Below are 21,083 nucleotides of genomic sequence, written 5' to 3'. Positions count from 1 at the left end.
CCCGTGAGCCATGGCCACTGAGCCTGCGCGTCCGGAGCCTGTGCTCCGCAACGGGAGAGGCCACAACAGTGAGAGGCCCGCGTGCTGCAAAAAAAAAAAAAAAAAAAAAAGTTACTCTCGGGCTAGCCTGGTGGCACAGTGGTTGAGAGTCCGCCTGCCGATGCAGGGGACACGGGTTCATGCCCCGGTCCAGGAAGGTCCCACATGCCGCGGAGCGGCTGGACCCGTGAGCCATGGCCGCTGAGCCTGTGCGTCCGGAGCCTGTGCTCCGCAAAGGGAGAGGCCACAACAGTGAAAGGCCCGCGTACCGCAAAAAAAAAAAAAAAAAAAAAAAAAAGTTACTCTTGGCAGTGGGAGGGGAGGTGGGCAAGAAAAAAAAAAAGTTACTCTCCTGTATTCGTCTTAAATGTTGGTATATCCCAGGGTTCCATTCTTGGCTCCTTACTTTTCTCACTACACATGGTTACTGAGCAGTCTTGTCTCCTTTGACTTTTCCTACTACCTTAGGCAAATGACTTTCTAGCCCTGAACTCTCCCTGAGCACCAGACCCACACATGCAGTGTGCTATCAGCCTCAGGCATCACTACTGGTATGTTTGACAGTCACCGAATTTTCAGTATGTCAGAAACAGAACTCCTCACCTTCGCCCTTGCATCTGCCTCTCCTCGTGGGTTCCCCAAAATTATACTCTATCATTCTAGACTCCTCTTTTCCTCTCACATTCAGTCAGCTAAAAAGTCCCACTGTTTTCCCCTTCAAAATAGTTCTTGATTCCCGACCCTTCTTCTTGATTCGCCTTATCATTGCTCCGGTTCTTGCTTGAACCTTTGAAATTCTGCTCCCTTTACAGTCAAGTTATCTATATACGAAGAAAATCTGACTGTGCTGCTATTATTCTTCTCTTACTTGAAACCATTTAAAGGTGCCCACACCATCTATAGAATGAAGCACACAAGACTTTCTGTGACCTGATCTCTGCCTCCCTGTTCAGCCTCGTTTCCAGCAACTCCTTGCCTGAAAAGCTACTCTCCAATTATACTGAACTCAAGAACTGGTAGTTCCTCTCATCTCACATGTTGCTTGCCATGGGGATGCCTTTGTTGAGGCTCTGCCTGTAGCCCTGCCACCCCCATCTTTCCGCCTGGATAAACTCCCGCTTCAGTACTCATCTCAGGTAGCACCTCCTCTAGAACACCTGCCCTCAGCAGCCCTCTACCTCAACCCACCAAGGAGGCTAAACCCTGTCCTCCCTGTCATTACTTTATCAAGATTGTTTTGAAATCAGTTTTTGTCTTCTCCATTAGACTTTAAGTTCTTTGGGCACAAAGACCATAACTTATTGAATTTTTTAATCCTAGTGCCTAGCCTGGTACAGAGAGGGCTCTTAATGACTGTTTAACCTTAGTTAAACAACAGCATACTATCTCTCAAAAATGACTTCTGTATTGGCAGCTCAAACCATATCCTTCTCTATGTAAAATAAATCTGACAACTGTTAAAACACAAGGACATCGACCATAAAAAAAAAACCCTGATTTAAAAATTGGCAAAGGACTCAATAGACATTTCTCCAAAGAAGATATGCAAATGATCAATAAGCCATGCATGAAATGAAAAGATGCCATGAAAAGATGCTCAACATCACTCATCATTAGGGAATAAAAATCAAAACTACAGTGAGGTACTACCTCACACCCATTAGGAGGGCTACTATTAAAAAAAGAAAAGAACAAGTGTTGGCAAGGATGTGGAGAAACTGGAACTGGAATCACTGTGCACTGTTGGTTCAAATGTACAACGGAGCAGCTGCTATGGAAAACAGTATAATGGTTCCTCAGAAAATTAAAAATAGAATTACCACCTCTGTGTACATCTCCAAAGCAGAGTCTCAAAGAGATATTTGTACTCCCATGCCCATAGCAGCATTATTTACAATAGCTAAAACGTGGAAGTAACCAAAATGACTATCAGTGGATCAATGGATAAGCAAACAGCGGTACATACATGTAATAGAATATCACTTGCCTTAAAAGGAAGGAAATTCTGACACATGCTACAACATGGATGAACCTTGAGGACACCATGCTGAGTGAAATAAGCCAGTCACAAAAACACAAGTACTGTATGATTCCACTTATGTGCGGTATTTAGAGTAATCAAAACCATAAAGACAGAAAGTAGAATAGTGGTTGCCAGGGGCTGGTGGAATGGGAGGGTATTGTTTAGTGGGTATAGAGTTTCAGTTTTGCAAGATAAAAAGAGCGCTGGAGTCGGATGGTGGTGGTGGTTGCATAACAGTGTGAATGTACTTAACATCAGTGAACTGTACGCTTAAAAATGGTTACGATGAATTTTTTTGTTATGTGTATTTTACCACAATAAAAAAATTTGTGGGGCTTCCCTGGTGGCGCAGTGGTTGAGATTCCGCCTGCCGACGCAGGGGACACGGGTTTGTGACCCGGTCCGGGAGAATCCCACATGCCACGGAGCGGCTGGGCCCGTGAGCCATGGCCGCTGAGCCTGCGCCTGCGGAGCCTGTGCTCCGCAACGGGAGAGGACACAGCAGTGAGAGGCCCGCGTACCGCAAAAAAAAAAAGAAAAGAAAAGAAAACACAGGACGGAGGAATAGGTCTAAGGGTTAATAAGCTTCTTGAATTGGCACCATGGTGCCCCAATACAGACAGCATCCAATTATGTCTTCATGATCCTTGGGGTCCAGTAGTTCCCAAATAGCCACTTTGAGGTATGGCTAGAGAATCTGTAACTTTAGCAAGCACTTCAGATGATTCTGATGAACAGACAAATTTGGGGAACTGCCTAAGCCACATTATTATAAAAGGATGATTGAAGAACCCTTTATCTGGATTTTTTTTTTAAAAAGATATCATTTTTATTGTGGTAAAATATACATAATAAATTCACCATTTTAACCATTGATAAGTGTACAATTCAGTGCCATTAAGTACATTCACAGTATTGTGCAACCATCACCACTATCCATTTCCAGAACTTTTTCATCATCCCAGACTGAGACTCTGTACCCATCAACCAGTAACTCCCTGCTTCTCCCTACCCCACCCTCAGCCCCTAGTAACCTATAGTCTACCTTCTTTTTCTGTGAATTTGCCTCTTCTAGGCACCTCATAAAAGTGGACAGATAACTGATTTTTAACCTAAGTTTAATTGCTTTCTTGCCTGGAGGCATGAGTATGGGTGAGATGAAGCAAACATTAATTGGGTGCCTTGACATGACAAGCCAAGGTCGCATTCAGATTTATTGGATTTATCTCAAGCAATAGAAAATTATATTTATAAACTTTGGTTTCATGAAATCATGTAGATTCCTTTTATCCTAATGATTTTTATCGTGACTTATGTTCATTATAAAATCTATTCATTCAAGATGGTTACTGATTAGTTGGTGATATTTATCTGATTTTCTCTAAAAATTAATAAGCATCTTTCAATTACATTGTTCTAAGATTTTTCTGTAATATCAAGGCCCAGCAGAAAAAAATAAGGAGAATATTACTATTAAAATTGTTCCAAAGTTCAAAAACAGAGGAATTAGGACTTTTTAAACTCTTTTTATAAAAGGCATCTACTTCAAACCATCAAAAATTTGAAATTTCAAGTCATCCGGTCCACAAGATTTAGTACTTGAGTGCAGCCCTACTGGCTTCTTCTAGATATCCCAGTGAAGCAAAGAACATCTTATGTGCTCAGCATACTACTCTGGGGAGAAAGTCTCTTCATCTTGTCCAGAGCAGGACTTCAGACATCTGTGCCAGAGGCCCAGTAAATAGCCACTACTTTTAACCATATTCCTCAAACTTTTAAGACCAAGTATCTGTGACACACTCACGACCTTCACTGTCTGACAGTATAAGTCTGATCCATAGTAACCTAATTATGTGTTTTGTGCAAAACTATGGAACAACCTGTTAATTACTTAAAGCTTGCATTATAAAATTGCTTTTGATCTCTGTCCCCATGGGGTTGGACCACTGTATCGTGATAAATCATTGGCCTAAGGTCTTCCTACACATTCCTGTTCTCCATTAAAAAAAAAAAAAAGTATTCCAACTTCTAATTCTCAAACCTGTAAGGGCCCTTCTGATAACCTACATCTATCACTGAAGTTGACCCTTGGATTCTATAATGCTCTTTGTTACAGACCTACTTTGCAACTTTGAGCGAATTACTTCTTGAACACTTAACTTTCCACACCGCTGTTCATTGAGCATAAAACCAGGATAACAATACCACCTCTAGAAAAAGAGATTAGTGAGTCAGTGGGTCTGTTTCCTTACTTATCTCTGGATAGGAAAATGCCTTCTTACTTTTCCTTCTGAATTCTCCCTTTTGGTACCTGGCCCAAATGCAGAATTGTTCTTCTTGGCAGCATCTGTGGCTACCAAGAGGGACTTTACCCGCACTGCCTTTGAAGTGGTAGAGCAAGGTCTTTACCGAGGGCTTGGAGGATCTGGCACCCTGAGGAATCCTATAAGGCCCCATCCACAACCTCTTGGGGAGGTCCTTTTCCTAAAGTTGTATTCAGACTTACATCAATAGGCAGAGGAGACATCCTTCCTACAGAAGGTTTGCTTTTCCCCCACAGCTGTGGGAAGATGGTGAAGGGGAACTGGGAACTGGGTATAACATTGGCATATGTTTTGAGCACTTCAGATAAAAATGTTTGATGAGTACCGTCTTGTTTTTATTGCCTTATTATACAGCTCGTTGAAGAATGTGTTTTCTCTGGTCACCTGCCAGTGAAAAAAATTAGCCTTTTCCTGAAACTAGGATTATTTCTTTAACTAGTTATGTAGGTAGAACAAGATAGACAAATGCTTCTGAAATTAGCAAATCAAGACTGGAGCACAGTGGTGCTCATTCCTGCTCACTGCCCTTTCCAATTCACTGACAGCTGCTGCAACCAATGGGATTTCGGTGGGGCTCTCTTTCTCTCCTCACCTACTCTAAGTCGGAGTGTTTTCAGTTGGTTCCTTTGTTCTGATGTCCAAGACTTTAAAGGACTTGCCCCTCCCCGCTTCGTTCCTGTTTTATGGTACCCGGTAGGAAATGATTTTTCACTTAAATCCCTCAAAAGAATCAATTTTTTTTTTTTTTTTTGGTCTGGGGTGCTGAGTTGGGTCTTCGTTGCTGTGCGCGGGCTTTTCTCTAGCTGCGGCAAGCAGGGGCTACTCTTCCCTGCAGTGTGCGGGCTTCTCACTGCGGTGGCTTCTCTTGTTGCGGAGCACGGGCTCTAGGCGCGTGGGCTTCAGTAGTCGCGGCACATGGGTTCTAGAGCGCAGGCTCAGTAGTTGTGGTGCACGGGCTTAGTTGTTCTGCGGCATGTGGGAACTTCTGGGACCAGGGCTCGAACCCGTGTCCCCTGCATTGGCAGGAAGATTCTTAACCACTGCGCCACCAGGGAAGTCCCAGAATCACTTTTTAGATTTCCATACCTTGTGTTCTCTAGTTTTTATTTTAGTCCAAAATAGTTATAGTTTCATTTTTTGAGGCAAAGTGTGAAGTTGTTTTGTTTTGTTTTGTTTTTGGTTTATGCAACTTTATTGAAGAAAAATAAATCAATTACTAGCAGAGCTATTAGTTGATCACTCATCCGTTGACAACTTGCATCATTTATTCAGTGCTATATTAAACAGTGTATTGGAAGATAGATTAACTAATAGCTCCAAGCCTCCTAACAATTTAAATGAAAATTACAAAATGTTTGAGACCCTATTTTGGAATACAAAGGGTGTTTGACTTCCAATTTCCATTCTCTGTAGAACAAGAACAGGTCATTCCTTTATTGACATGCATAACATACATCACATTTTCTGTTCTGCTGATGCTATAAATTCAATACCAATTCTCCAGCCACATCAGTTATGAGCATAAAGTATATCATGTAACCTCAAATCTCTAACAGTGGAAGGCTTACACAAGAATGGATGCTGCTAGAATAATGCTGCTTCCTTTGATGTGGCAACTGAGCATCCATCTCCCTCCCCCTCTGATGATTCTTCAGCATGTTAAAGCAGTGAGGAATGGTTTTAGTCTCATAACCAAGTTAGAGTGAAGACATTGGCCACATAATACACATACTCCTTTTTTTTTTTTTGCGGTACGCAGGCTTCTCACTGTTGTGGCCTCTCCCGTTGCGGAGCACAGGCTCCGGACGCACAGGCTCAGTGGCCATGGCTCACGGGCCCAGCCGCTCCGCGGCATGTGGGATCTTCCCGGACCGGGGCACGAACCCGTGTCCCCTGCATCGGCAGGCGGACTCTCAACCACTGCGCCACCAGGGAAGCCCCATGCTCCATTTTTTAAAAAATTCTGAATCTTGGGCAACTGTTCTCTTGTAACTACTTTACAGTTTCTAAAAGCAGTTTTTGTCCAAAGCTGGAAGAACTTAAGTATTCTCAGATGAGCATGTGAATGAATGGAGGGAAGTAAACAAAAAATAAAATTAAAAAAGATGAAGTCTGATAGGGGAGCAGCCGGATAAGAAAATCAAAAAAGGAACAATAATTTAAAGTTTATTCCAGCTGTAATGCAGGTTATTCTGACTTTAAGGTAGCATCACGTGGCATACTTCTGAGTCCATTCCCGAGATATTCTGTTGTACTTATCTCTGTTTGTTTTGTAGATCCGTGCAATCTCTGGCACTAGGGGGTCATCTGGGTTTGGATCACATAGCAGTGAACAAATGGATAAAAGAACTTTAGAAATAGTTAAAGCAGGAGGCCACTGTGATCTTAGAATATCGAAACAAATGCTGCCATTACTGTTAATATTTGGATGATAAATTCTTGTTGTAAATGCAACCTTAGGTGGTTTGAAGGGGTAGTCTGTAGGAAAATGAATTGTCGGAAAGAATACGCCGCCTTGATATGGGCTGCCATTAGGCCCCATACTTGTGGCTTGCCAGTGAAACATCTCATCCCCAACTGGACCTGCAGAACATTGTGCCGGAGGGTCACAGGCCAAATCACTAAGTTCCTTATTAATCCGTTTCAGCGCCATAGTCTGTGCTTTCCGTCTGGCTCCTTACTATCTCGGTGTGTGTTCAACGTTCCGGCCTAAACTCTTGATTATCCTGGCGGCTGGGAAGGATTGTCTCTTGGTCTCACACCGGCTCTGCCAGACAGAGGCGCTTGGTGTTGAGGAGGCGAATCTTGCGAGAATCTCGTGGCTGGCTAACAGGAGCTGTCAAGTGTGAAGTTTTTTTGTTTTTGTTTTTGTTTTTTTGTTTTTTGTATTTTTTTTTTTGGCCCTCTCTCAAATTTGTTCTGGTTTATAGCAAAAGAAATGGCTAGCATAACATTTCTGTATCAGAAGCTAGTTGAGCTAAATGTGTATACTACTTTGAAATTCTCCTTAATGTGTTTGCGTTGATCTAGGGTGTATCTTTTGGCTCTGGGCATTCTGAATAAAAGTTAAAGCATTTAACCCACCATTAGCTCATCTCCACCTCTTCAAACAAAAAGGAATGAACTATGGCAATGTGAGGGACAGAGGTCACATATGAGGGAAATTTATTAGAGATAATGTTATTCAATGTCGTGTTACGTTCCTAAGCAATATTGCAGAATAACCTTCCCTGAAGTCTTTGTTTTGTTTTCATAGAGTAGACTCTGGTAGTGAGGAATTAATTACATACAGATCTACTTGAAGGCATGAGATGGACTTTATCTCTTGAAGTCACTTATTCTTTAGAACGAATAAGTTGTATATTATTTTGAGGGAATTTTAACACTGATTTAATTGGGAAAATTAAAATGAGCCTAAGCCTAGTTTACAGAGAAGAGCCGTTTTAGATAGTACTTTTTATTTGATTTGCCAACTCTCACTCACTTATGGTGAGTTTCAAGCATGGATAGTTCTACGATGTGGTCAGTTTCCACGACTACTAAATAAAATATGAATTTCTCATGTTATTTGAAGACTGCCTGTGGGAGTTGTTTTTATCTTTTCTTTTTATTTTTTGGCTGCGCCGCGTGGCACGCGGGATCTTGGTCAGACCAGGGATTGAACCCACGCCCCCTGCTGTGGAGGCGCAGAGTCTTAACCACCGGACCGCCAGGGAAGTCCTCTGTGGGAGTTCTTGATCTGAGTCTTTGTATCTTCTGAGGAACATATCATGGTTTACTCTGTCTCATCTGAACCCTACAAAGATGATGGTATTCATCTTAGAAAAGAAAAAACTTTTGAACCTCCCTATACAGTGTACTATGCTACCTAAGCCATTTGCTTGTGAAATAGAAACCTTTAGGACAATAGCCTGAGTTCTCTTCCTCTCTCCCCATCAGTCAGTTCTTATTTGTTAGCACCTTCTTTTGCTTTTCTGTCATCAGATGGAGAAAAGGGGTTGTCAGAGGCAGAACAACCTTCTTAAACTTTTCTCTAGCAGAGTACCATGATCCTAGATTAAAGTAGGAACCAGAAGACATGAGGTCTAGAAACCTCAGAGTGACCTTATATGACAGATAAGACAGTTATATGAAGAAATGTCAGTCCCTGTGACCTAAATTAAGCTACCTAATCTCTCGATGATATCATTTCTCTAATTGTAAAAGGGGAATAGCAATACCAATCACTGTCTTCCTCTGGAGTTTGGGAGAAGTTTAATGAGATAATGAACTTAATTCTACTCTTACAAGGGAATATATTGTTGATGTTTAGGAGAGTGAACTATTTGGGGGTCCCTAAGGGACTTGACAATCTACTACCTCTTCTAGCACTCAGAAAGAAGTATTGTAAAAAGTTAACACACAGCCAAAAAGTAAGCCATTATTCAGTGGCTAGATCAGGTCCAGTGTGAAAAAAAGGATTTTGCTCTCTTCTTTGGAAGAACTATCACTAGATAGGCACAAAGGTATCCTTTTTTCCTTCTTTCTTTTTCTGAAATCAGAACAGTGGTGTAATTGTGTTCGGTGGTTCACTTTGGGAGAATGTTGGGTTCAACCCTGGAAATCAGATGATACACTTTTTAAAAAGTCTCTGGAACATGCATTCTCAGTGGGAGCAATATTGCTCTGAAGGGGGAAAATATTGGTTCTTTGAGAGGCAAAAAAATTAAATATTACAGTGGTTTGTGGCCCTCCACTTAAAAAAATAGACATACAGCATATCTATGGTATGAAAATTTCTCGGCGGGGGGTGGGGCACTTGGAAAAAATGTATGAAAATGCTGGGGTGGGGCAGGATTTTCAAAGGTTGGGAAACACTGCTGTCGTCTAGAACAAGCATACAGTTGTCAATTACTCTTCTGGACATGTCTGTCCCTAAGTATAGGTGAGCTGCACATTGTCAGGCTGAATGCAGATTGCTATTGATTCCTTCACTCCAACAGAAACTGAGTTCATAGGAAACTTGAAAGAGATTAAATTTGTACCCTAAGGGATAATGATCTCACACAAACAACTCAAACATAAAATCTACCCTTTTAGAACCAATACTTTGTACTTAAATGTGGTTAAATCCTTAAGGTAAGAGACTCCTTTTTTCTCCTGCCTCTTTAGCCTTACAGAAAGGCACATGAAGGATAGGAACAATCTTCAAAGTGCTTCACAGAAAACATCAGATTGAGAGAAAAGGGAGGGTATGGACCCCTCAGGCAGGAAGGGAATAATTGTCTAAATAGCAATGTAAAGTGCAAAGGAGCGAAGACAAGAAATATAGTGGGAATTGATGTTTAAATGTTTAAGAAATTTGAAGTTTGATGTTGCTGCTGATATTAATAAACATTTATATATCCTTCCATCCCCCTCATATGTCTTATATAGTCTTTCATAACTTTTTTTTTTTTTTGCGGTACGCGGGCCTCTCACTGTTGTGGACTCTCCCGTTGCGGAGCACAGGCTCCGGACGCGCAGGCTCAGCGGCCATGGCTCACGGGCCCAGCCGCTCCGCAGCATGTGGGATCTTCCCGGACCTGGGGCACGAACCCGCGTCCCGTGCACCGGCAAGCGGACTCTCAACCACTGTGCCACCAGGGAAGCCCCTTTCATACCTCTTTAATGGATGGGACGTCTCAAAATTGACTTGCTACGTACTATGAAATTTGGAAGAGGCCCTGTGTTCTGTAGGCTCAGCATCCCTGAAACAATAGAATGGCCATATTTTCTAAAAATATTTTCCCCCAGTCTCTGACTCTTCCTTGTTTGATTATACTATTCTTTGATATACATAACATAACCATAACTTGGAGGAAAGAGAAACAGTGATTTTTTTCCCTCCCTCCTTACCCATTTCACAGTGATGTTCTGGACAATGAGTACTGTTTCTCCAAGCCAAGCATTTGCTAAGCATTAGTTGCTGTGGGCATTTAACTGTCTTACAGAAATCTACCCCAATCCCCTGTTTGTCGATTTCCTGAAGATCTTAGAAGAAAGTGAAATGAATTGGAGAGAGGCCTTCAAGCCCCCTGATCCACAGGGGGCCCACTCATCTCCACCTCCCACCCCAGTTCCAAAACCTAACATATTGTCCCTTTCATAGTTCCTCAGATCCCCACCCTTCAGCTTCTTTTTGTTACCCACTAGGTGGGTGTAACCAAACCTCAGTCACACCATGGCCCCAGCAGCTGGGCTTCTCTCTCCCGCATCACATTGCAGACATTCTTTTCACATCATTTTGTCCTCTCTGCTGCATTCCCTCCATTTGGCATCATTCCCTCTGTGCAAACTTCTCTTTCAAGGGACAGGAGTTTGCCAAGGAGATGCTGGCAGAGGGGGTCCAGTTCTCTCCTTTCTATCTGAAGAGCCCAGTGTCACTCATTAGCATATGAGAAGAATGGTTGTAAATAAACATCAAATGAGGTTAACGAGCTGCAACTCATCAATATTAATGAAGTCCACCTCACAGTCTTGGAGTGAGGTACTGATGGCTCTAATCACAAGAAGCAGCTTCATAAGGCCCCCAGTTACAGGGCAGGAAGGGTTAGATTCAGCCTGCTGGAATGTTTGTCATTTTACAACCCCAGGAATGCTGCCGAGAAAGGCTGTCTGATACCAGATCTGTGCTTGCAAGGCCCCTCTTGTGTTCAGAATACATCTGTCTGTCTCAACAGGTGGAAGCCTAGAGGAAGAAGGCTGTATCTGCTCAGCCAGACTCTGGGATGGGAAAATGCCAGGTCCATCTGCAAGTCAAAATGGAGGTCCCCAGAGTACTAGGATTTAATCTCTCATGGTCCTTTCATCAATAACCCCATGAAACTCAAACTCTTGTTTCCAGTGTACTGAGGGAAGATCTGGAGACCTTCTAAGCCCAGTCCAATAAAGAGATGAAGAAACTTATGTTTCATGTAACTCATGTGCCGACTACCAGTTAGGTCCCTCCCCAGAGCCATGTTTGATTCCTGTGCCTGTATTTAGAAGATTCAAAGAGTAATAAGTACAGCTGTAATTTATTGAGCACTTACTGTGTCCCAGGCACTGCCCTAAACATTTTTCATATGTTATATAATCCACATATAATCCCATGAGGGTGATTCCTATTTCACAGGTGTGGAAATTGAAGCTCACTGATCTTATGTGACATGTCTAAGATTACACGCAGCAAGTGACAGATCTACAATAGATCTGTCTGACTGCAAGATCCATGCTTTCTGCAAATGCCAGTCTAATCACTGCATTCTATGGCATCTCAAAGTCAATCATGGAAAATACGTGAGCTTCTGTGCTGTTCCTTCTCTTTTGTAAGATGCGTGCCCTTGGGCTTCCCTGGTGGCGCAGTGGTAAAGAATCCGCCTGCCAGTACAGGGGACACGGGTTCGAGCGCTGGTCCGGGAAGATCCCACATGCCGTGGTGCAACTAAGCCCGAGCACTACAACTACTGAGCCTGTGCTCTAGAGCCCGCGAGCCACAACTACTGATGCCCGCATGCCTAGAGCCCGTGCTCCACAACAAGAGAAGCCACCACAATGAGAAGCCCGCGCACCGCAACGAAGAGGAGCCCTTGCACCACAACTAGAGAAAGCCCGCGCGCAGCAACGAAGACCCAGTGCAGCCAAAATAAATAAATAAATTTATGAGCCATGCCCTTTTTCTCTAGTTCAACAGACCAAACACAAAGTAGTTCTCTGAAGGTAGAATCAGAGGACTTTAGAATTAATTTTTTTAATCAGAGCACCTCTTTGAAATTATTTTTAGAAAGGAAACTTTCACTAGATGTGTTTCCTTGTGTATATAAATCTGAGGTCAGTGGGATGTGTACTTTGAGATTTTGTGTGTGTGTGTGTTGGGTAGCACTGATACTGATTTATCCAGCTCACCAGGCCAGTTCCTTTTATGATTAAGCACACACCTGTGTGAGATCAGTGACTGTGGGACACAAAGAAGCCGCCTGACTCTCAGGACTGATTTGAGCCTATGATCCTAGCCTCAATTACACTGTTTCAACAACTGAACCCTGGTTTATTTCTCAGTGTTCATACCATCAGCTTCTTTATCTATGATTTCCTCAAGGGCGGAAAGGAGACCCTGATCCTTCATCAAATGGTTGTTATCACAAAAGCTATACCTGATTGTTTTTAAAGAACAACTCACAGTGAAAGAGTCTAAGAGTGAAACAGCCACTTATGTTTCTTCTCCTTTCCTCCTTGAAAACTTAGGGACCTTACTTGGTAATTTGTACTTAGGCAAAATGCCCAGGAATGTTTCCACAGAATAGCACCCAAAGCCCACCCATGCAGGAGCCCTTCCCGCCACCAAGGTAACCAAGACTGGGAAGCAATTGAAACTGGGCCTTCCTTTCCCAGGCCTGTGGCTGTCAACTTGGCTCAGAAAGAGGCAGACTGATGACTGTCTCCTCACCCAGTCACATTACCACACAGTTCTCATTTGAGCCTGAAGTCACATGGTTATGCTACTTATGGCCAAACAAGGATGCGCTGTTTCCAGTTCTTTGAACCCTGGGTTTGGCCTGGGCATCCTTAGTTGAAACCATCAGCGCCCCCAAACCTGAAGCTTTTCCAGGGCCCAATTGCATGCAGCGGTGGAGAGGGGGAGCAGAACAGTGCCGTGGAGCAGCGGATGGGGCGCCGTCGGGACACTGGCGAGAGCCAAGGGGTTAGTTCATTGCTGCTTTGTATACTCAGGCGCACCAGAAAACTCCGATTAATAGGCTGTTTATTCTTCAGCATGTTCCTTGAATCAAAGGCTCTGGATGGTATTATTTAAGAGTGTTTGTGAGAGTGCCCTGGAACACTCCTCCTGGTCTCCGCTCACTGAAGAGGAACGACTGAGTCCTTTCATTTCCTGGGCAGCATCCCTCACGCTCACTGCTCACTGTAGTATAAAGGTCTGCAGAACCTTTGTTAGAAACAGAATCTTTTGTTCGGTCTCTATGAGGTCCCATTACCTCCAGCACCTTGGTCTGTTAGAGTCTAATCATTTCATGTTCTTGTCTTTGAGCTACCTGAACCTGATGAATGCAACCACTTTATCTCAGGGAGGTTTTTTTGTTTGGGATTTCTGGGGGGTTTGAGTTGGCTCTGTTGGGCACCAGTTCTCTGTCTGGGCAGTACAGTCATCTTTTATTTTCATGGTTATTTAAAGGAATTTTGCCGGGGGGTGAAGAAAACATACACCTGAACCCTATTCTGTGAAGCAAATGAAGATTTTTTTTTTTTTTGGCTATTAGAAGAGTCCCCTGAAATGCAATGAGGTTTCTTCAAACCTTGGAATTGAAACATATCGATTATGGAGTTACTTCCTCCACCACCAACCCGCACAGTAGACATTTATGTCGGAGAAGATCAAAACATTAGGAGGAAACTGCTTCTCCACGACCCTCCCAACCCCTTGTCAGCAGCAGTCTGTTGTCACATGAGGGATCGCCGTACCCTGTCCCCTCTAGCAGTTAGACTTTTCCCGTGGCCTGGAAAATAATTGTATTTCAGGCCTTCCATGACTTTTGTGCGTGCACACACATACACACACACAACCACAACCCTCACAGGCATGCCCTTAACACAGAGGCATCCAAGGTATTGCAGAGGCGCTCGAAGCTCACTAATCACTATAGACGATGCAAACACTCAGCACATTGCGGGCACCCATATATATCAAACAAACCCAGTACAAATCATAAGCAACAGTTTTGAATCTGGCACAACCTTAATTACCACAGCCAGAGGCCAGAAAATGAAATGGGGGTCATATATCTGGGGTTGGAACTCTAGAAACCGTCTGGCATCCTGTAGCCCAAGATTCCACCAGGGAGGTGCTCCTGGGAGGGAGCCCTTGGAGCACTACACCTTGGGGCAGTGGGAGTCCTCTCGTCCAGAGGTTGCTGTCCCCTCACTTCCCTCCAAAACCAGCACAGCTGTGTGGATGAGGACTCTTTGTGATATATACACTGAGATCAAGATATATATATACACACCCTGGCGTTCCGCCTGCTTCCTTCTGTGAAGGCCATCTGTTTATCCAGTTCCAAATCCCAGAAGACAGTCACCAAAAAGTAAATAGTGAGAAGGGACAGGTTTTTTTTTCTTTCTTTCTAGATAAACATGTTCCAATGAATAAACCAGATTTTGCAAACACATTCTATCTAGTAAATCTTACCTAACAGCTGTGTGAGGAGGGCTTAGAGGGGAGAAGGATGAGGCATGGGAAGTCTCGGACTTGATTAAGGGAATTAGAATGTTCAGAAATCCACAAAGCAGGGGCAGTTCAGTACTATCTACTTCTTGGTAGATGGAAATTTGCTTCTTTATTCTACCCTCTCATCCCAAACCTGGGATCTGTGGTGGGCTTGCCGAAGATAAAGGTCTGGCTCCAAATATCAGCTTCTTCAGCTGAAAAACCAATCTATCAAAACTTTATCTTTAGAGGACGTGTCCTGCCTTCTGACTGTACCCTCTTCCTTTCCCACTGACCCTGCTATCATCCACTTCAGCTCTAACGCTCCTCTGGAGTCAGACAAGGGAGTATTGCCCTAGAGCAGCCCATCTGGCCTGACTCTGCTTGGAAATGAGGGACTGAGTTTAGATCAAGAACGGATTCTGAAGATCAGGGACAAGCACAAGAAATTGACCTTTTGCCTCAGAGGTGGCTGGATATTTGTGTGTGTCTGTTCAATGTCGAATTGGCTCATTATACCATTCAGGAGTTGTTGTTGTTTTTTTTTTTTAATGCTCTCCTCACTCCTCAATTGCGGGTCAGATGCTTTGGATAATCCAGTGGAATTCTCTCCGCTTCACTGCTGGTTGCTGCCAGACACAGAGTGCTAAATCCTGTCAGTTGGTGACTTGAAATGATGATGTGTGAAACAGTGCTGCAATTTGGACATCCTGCACTCATTCACACGGACTGCTTTGCCAATTAACCATAGTAGGGAAATGTGGCAACAAAGGGGGAAAGAGCCGTTTCTAGAGTCCTTGCCTTATCTTTCCTCTGGGATCAGGGTACCGACTTATGCTCCCAATCCTCTGCCAATGCCACTACGTGTCTCCAGTAATCAGTGAGCCTTGGAATTACGTTTCGTTCAATATCATTCCTTTCCCAGGCCTCATGGAGCAATTTCTTTAACAGATTGTAACATGCCAGAGACAGAGAAGTAGTATGTGTGTGCAGAGTAGGGAAATGGGAAGCAAAACACTCTTGCTGCTGGTTCCCATGCATGTGCTGTTTCTTCTTTCCGCAGATCGCATGCTTGGCTTCTTCTCATCCGGTTAGACCCCGGCTCAAATGACACCTTCTCAAAGAGCTTATCCTTGACCACCCCATCTAGTATCTCACTTTCAGTCACTCCACATCACACCACCCTGTTTTACTTATGTCATCGCCCTTATCACTTTCTACAAGTATTTTATTTATCTCTTCACCCACACACACATGCTGGAATGTAAGTTCCATGAAAATAGGGATTTTTGTCGTATGCACTGCTGTTTCTGCAGAGCCTAGCATAGCCCCTGGAACACAGTTGGCACTGAACATTTATTAACTGAATAAATAGGTAAGAAGGTAGCAATTAAGAACCCCCAAAGCAAATATATGGTTACTATCAGGAGATGGTGAAAGCAGACTGACAAATAGTTTGAGGAATGGAATAAAAATACAAGGTTTCTCATACTGGTTTTCATAATGGTTTCAATTCCAAACTGAATGTGCTGAGTTGAACATCACATAAAGTGAGTTGCTCTTCACTTCTTCTGACCCAGACTAAACTGAAAGTGACACCTATGTTACCTATTGAGTAGGTTAGGTCAGGGTCATGGAGACCAAGCACTTCACCCTTCCTTGGCAAGCTGGCATAACTGAGGCCACAAAGGAGGCCCACTTCCAGATTTCCACTGGATAGTACCTGGCTTAGCTTTCCTGAGGGCAGGTGCCAGAAGAAACTGGCACAAAAATGTAAAGCAGTTTAAAGCCCAGCCTGGGTATCTTTCTTTCTTTTTTTTTTTTTTTTTGGCGGTACACGGGCCTCTCACTGTGGTGGCCTCTCCCGTTGCGGAGCACAGGCTCCGGACGCGCAGGTTCAACGGCCATGGCTCACGGGCCCAGCTGCTCCGTGGCATGTGGGATCTTCCCAGACCGGGGCATGAACCCATGTCCCCTGCATCGGCAGGTGGACTCCCAACCACTGCGCCACCAGGGAAGCCCCCAGCCTGGGTATCTTTATCCGGTCTTTATTACACTCTTGCCTGCCTCCAGTTTCCAAAAAGACCACATCCCTCTCCAGAGCTCCGGGGTCCTGCAGACAGCTCTTCCCACTGGGAGAGCCCTGGAGGGTGGGTGGGTGTGTCTTAGTGCCGACATCGCCAGCTGTGAAACAGGAGGGCTGAGAGAACACATCCTTTTAGCCTGGCAGCCACATGGCACACATCTCCTCAGAAGTCCTTTGCCGAATCGAGAAGTAATAGCTTCTCAGACGCTATCCTTTGTCTTGTTGGGGCAAGATCAGTGCCTAGTGTCAGGAGAGAGATATTAAAGATTAAAGAGCCTCCTCCACCAGGAAACGGGATAGTTTTGCCTGAATCTCTTAATTTGCTTTTCCCCCCAAACAAGTGCATTCATGTTGCTGGGCTCCCTGGCTTACTCCCCAGCAGTTTGTAGTCATTATTCTCCTGACTTTGTGGTCTCATTGATATTAGAGTGTTTTTCATCTGCTGTGATGCTGCACGCTCCACTGCTTTTTCTCTTACATTACTAACGACTCTTCTGTTGGTTTCAGCCTTTAGCCAAGCCCACCCCATCCACACCCCACTCTTTCCCTGTCTTTTATTGATGCTATGTTGACTTTGTGTGTCTCTGTTAGTTCAGTTTTCTGAGCACCTGCAGAGAATTAACCATCTCTACTTGCTGCTGGGGATCACCCAGGCCTTTGATCTGTTTGATTTCTGTACTTTTGGAAACGTTGAAGGATTCTGTAACCCCACCAAAGTACATAAAACCTGCTATAGTCCCTGTAGCCTGACCTTCCAGACTAGCTCTGCTTAGGGACCAGAAGATGTTAATGTAAATACAGATGTAGATACCATCCATTAAGTGTTTACTATGTACCATGTACTGTTCTAAGCACCTAACATGACTATCTTATTTAATCCTTCATGTAGGCCGAAAAGGCCACACATGAACTGGTCCCAGTTATTTCTCCAACCCTATTCCTTAGTCCTTTCCCTCTTGTTTTCTTGGCTGTAGCTACACTGGCTTCTATGCTGTACTTCTTACCCAATAGGTATGTTCCCTCCATATAGCCTTTGCATTGGCTATTCCCTCTGCCTGGACTGCTTTTCCCTCAGATGTCTGCCTAGGTTACTTTTTAACTTTCTTCAAGTCTTTGCTTAGGCATCACCTTCTTCGTGAAACTGAACTAGACTCCTTTCTATAAAAGGATGCCACCACTACTATCTCACACTCCCTATTCGACTGGCTCTATTCTATTTTTTCCGTTAAACTTATCAATAACTTACTCTATAGTTAATTATTTTGTTTATCTGTCTTCTCCAATATAAGGTAAGCTTCAGGAGGGCAAAGAACTTGTCTATTTGTTCCCTAATACATCCCAAGCACCTTAAAGAGCAGAGTATCTGGCACACAATAGATGTTCTATAATTCCTGGTGAACTTCGTCCCTTCAAGAACCATGTGAGGTAGGTGTTTCAGTTGTTTCCATTTTAAAGATGATGGAATTGAAGCTCAAAGAATTTAAGTAACTAATTTGCCCCACATCACTCAGCTATTAAGTAGTGGAGCTGGGATCTGAAGCCAGGATTGAGTAACTCCAAAGAATGTGCTTTCAAGCACTAGGTCAATAGTTCTCAAAAACTTTTTCTTTTAATTTTTTGGCCATGCCAAGCAGCATGTGGAATCTTAGTTCCCGGAACAGGGATGGAACCCGCACCCCCTGCATTGGAAGCATGGAGTCCTAACCACTGGAGCACCAGGGAAGTCCCATCAAACTTTGATATACATAAAAGTCACCTGAGCTATTTGTTTAAGTGCACATTCACACATCCTAACCCTGAGGATTCTGATTCAGATTCTGTAGGTCTGGGATATAGATGATCTATGAACCATCCTTGGAGATACATTGGGATATACTATGTTGCCTTTAAGGGCTTGGGATCTATGTAAGGAGGCACAGAGAAAGTCCATGGAACATTTTCTAAGTGCCCACTATGTACCAGTCCCTGTGGCACATAAAAGTCCTCACTCTCAAGATTCAATCTTTTGGTGATAATGGGGCAAACAGACACATATATCATTAATAAATCATGGAATACTTAAAAGCACATGCTTTAGAGTCAGGCAGACCCATGGTTCAAGGCCTGAATGGCAAATGACTTAACCTCCCTGCATCTGCAAGTAAAATGAAAACAACAATATTTACCTAATAGGACTGTTATGAGGGATTAAATGAGGTAATGGGTGTATAGGACTCAGGAAGGTAGCTTAAAAACAAATAACCAGCACCAGGATAAATAAATGGCTCAGAAACAGTAAACATAGAAAAACTCAGAAGAAGAGTTACAGTTTTACAGCCTACTGTTTTATACTTAGAGTACCAAAAATTTTTGTTGTTTGTAATGTACATGGAAATCTTTTCAAAATATATTTATATATATCTATATATAGATATAGGTATAAAATACTGTTCCCTGCATTCTTAAATAGAACTTATCTTGGCATCTAAGTATATACTTATAAATTATGTTGTGCCGGAAAACACTGCTGCCGTCAGAGCTTATTGAAGTGTACCCTAAAAGCATCAATTGTATTTTAAATATTTTTTCCTCCTTCTCTATCATGTTTCTATCATGCTGTTAATGCCTAATTTCTCATTGCTGTCCTTGCACGTGCCTTTTATAGTTCCTTTTCCTCTCCTAGGTTATTTTGTCTAGTCTGTATTGGGTTTAGAAGCTAGATGGCCAAGCTTATTAAAACTGTGAGCATGATCAGGACATTTCTCAGAAGCCTGTAAGTTAACCACATAAGCTTTAGTGTGCGAACTTTGTGACATCTGTCTTGCCTACTTAGAGGCTTATTGGCATTTAGATATTTGAGATTGCCTATTAGTTAAGTTTTAAATACGTTAGGTATTACTGTGTAGGGTACAGACACCTGGAAAATCCATTTTCATTGTTCTCAGCATTGGAAGTTAGTCCATTTTGTAGCTCCATAACTTGAAAGAGCCTTGGGAATCACAGGATCATAGATCTGGCCTTTTGCTGTCAAGTAGGTAACTGATTGTTATCTCCATTTTACAGATAAAGAAACTGAGGCCTAAAGCGTAAATAGCCTGCTCAAGTGAGGTAGTCCAGCAGAGCCAAGGCAGGGTTCCAAGTCTCTGAGCCTTCCCTTCTGCTCAGGCACACTGTTCCCAGGAGGAAACAGAGAATCGCCTTAGGTTGTAGAAAGGAAGGAAAACCATCAATAACTATGACTAAAGAAAAATGAAGTCTGATTAGCATTGTAACTAATCAGTTTTAGCCCTGACTTTGATAGGTGTTTTCCCCCCACCCCTGCCCTCATTTGAAGGGATGTATAATCTTATTGTGCCCCCTTTGGGCCCGAACTGTGAGCATGTATTGATATAAGGAAGGGCCAAGGGACATCATAATAAGATCCAGAAGCCTGTAAAGGATTTTAAAAGATGATTATCAGCTTTTCAAACTCTTTTCATTATGGACAAAACAAGGTGATTTAGAGAGGGCAGATAGAGCCACTGAGAATGAGGGACATGGAAATATGTTTCTGAAGGAAGATGCAGAGTTGACTGGCTGCATCTTCTTGCTTGCTGGCTGGGTGGCTGGCTGGCCTGCTTGCTTGCTTTTTTTTTAAATTTAATTTTATTTATTTTTGGCTGCATTGAGTCTTTTCTCTAGTTGCGTTGCTTCGTTCGGGCTTTCTCTAGTTGCCGCGAGCGGGGGCTACTCTTTGTTGCGGTATGCAGACTTCTCATTGTGGTGGCTTCTCTTGTTGTGGAACATGGGCTCTAGGTGCTCGGGCTTCAGTAGTTGCAGCATGCAGGCCCTAGAGCGCACAGGCTTCAGTAGTTGTGGCATGCAGGCTCAGTAGTTGTGGCTCACGGGCTCTAGAGCACAGGCTCAGTAGTTGTGGCTCACGGGCTTAGTTGTTCCACGGCATGTGGGATCTTCCCGGATCAGGGCTCAAACCCGTGTCCCCTGCATTGGCAGGCGGATTCTTAACCACTGTGCCACCCGGGAAGTCCCAACAGAGGCATTTTGAACCCAGGCCTGTCTTAATTCCAAATCTCATGTCCTTAGTTATTATGTGTACTGCACTAGCAGACAATAACATGGGTTTCATAGCATCCCCACTCTTATAGCAAGTTATGTGCTACCTAGATGCAAATTATGTCCTACCTGTTCTTTAGGCTACTGCCTTAACCACAGAGAATTACAATTAAAGAATCCTAGAATGTTAGACCCAAATAGAACCCTGAGGATTATTGAGACAAAAAATTTGCAATTTTTCTATAGTTCTGAACGGTCTTGCTTTTTCAAGACCCGTTGATGTCTTCCCACTGCTCATACTTTTGTCTTCTTAATTTTTTAAATGGGTTATACATGAACATGACAAAATTCAAAAGGTAT

At 43.3% G+C, this 21,083-nt stretch overlaps 2 protein-coding genes across 4 annotated transcripts in view; one reads left to right on the top strand and one right to left on the bottom strand.

Moving 5' to 3' along the window:
• CSTPP1 (centriolar satellite-associated tubulin polyglutamylase complex regulator 1) overlaps positions 1 to 21,083 on the top strand; it is a 199,865-nt gene that overhangs the window by 144,201 nt on the left and 34,581 nt on the right. The gene's annotated exons all lie outside the window — the stretch shown is intronic.
• Positions 6,169 to 7,997, bottom strand: LOC309808374 (ubiquitin-conjugating enzyme E2 D3-like). The gene has a single exon (XM_082628619.1). The coding sequence runs from the start codon at positions 7,037 to 7,039 to the stop codon at positions 6,596 to 6,598; it is 444 nt and encodes a 147-aa protein (XP_082484745.1). The 5' UTR covers positions 7,040 to 7,997; the 3' UTR covers positions 6,169 to 6,595.

Source organism: Mesoplodon mirus (assembly GCF_964341445.2).
Source record: "Mesoplodon mirus genome assembly, chromosome: 7".
NCBI lineage: Eukaryota > Metazoa > Chordata > Mammalia > Artiodactyla > Ziphiidae > Mesoplodon > Mesoplodon mirus.
This window is presented reverse-complemented; position numbering and strand designations above follow the sequence as displayed.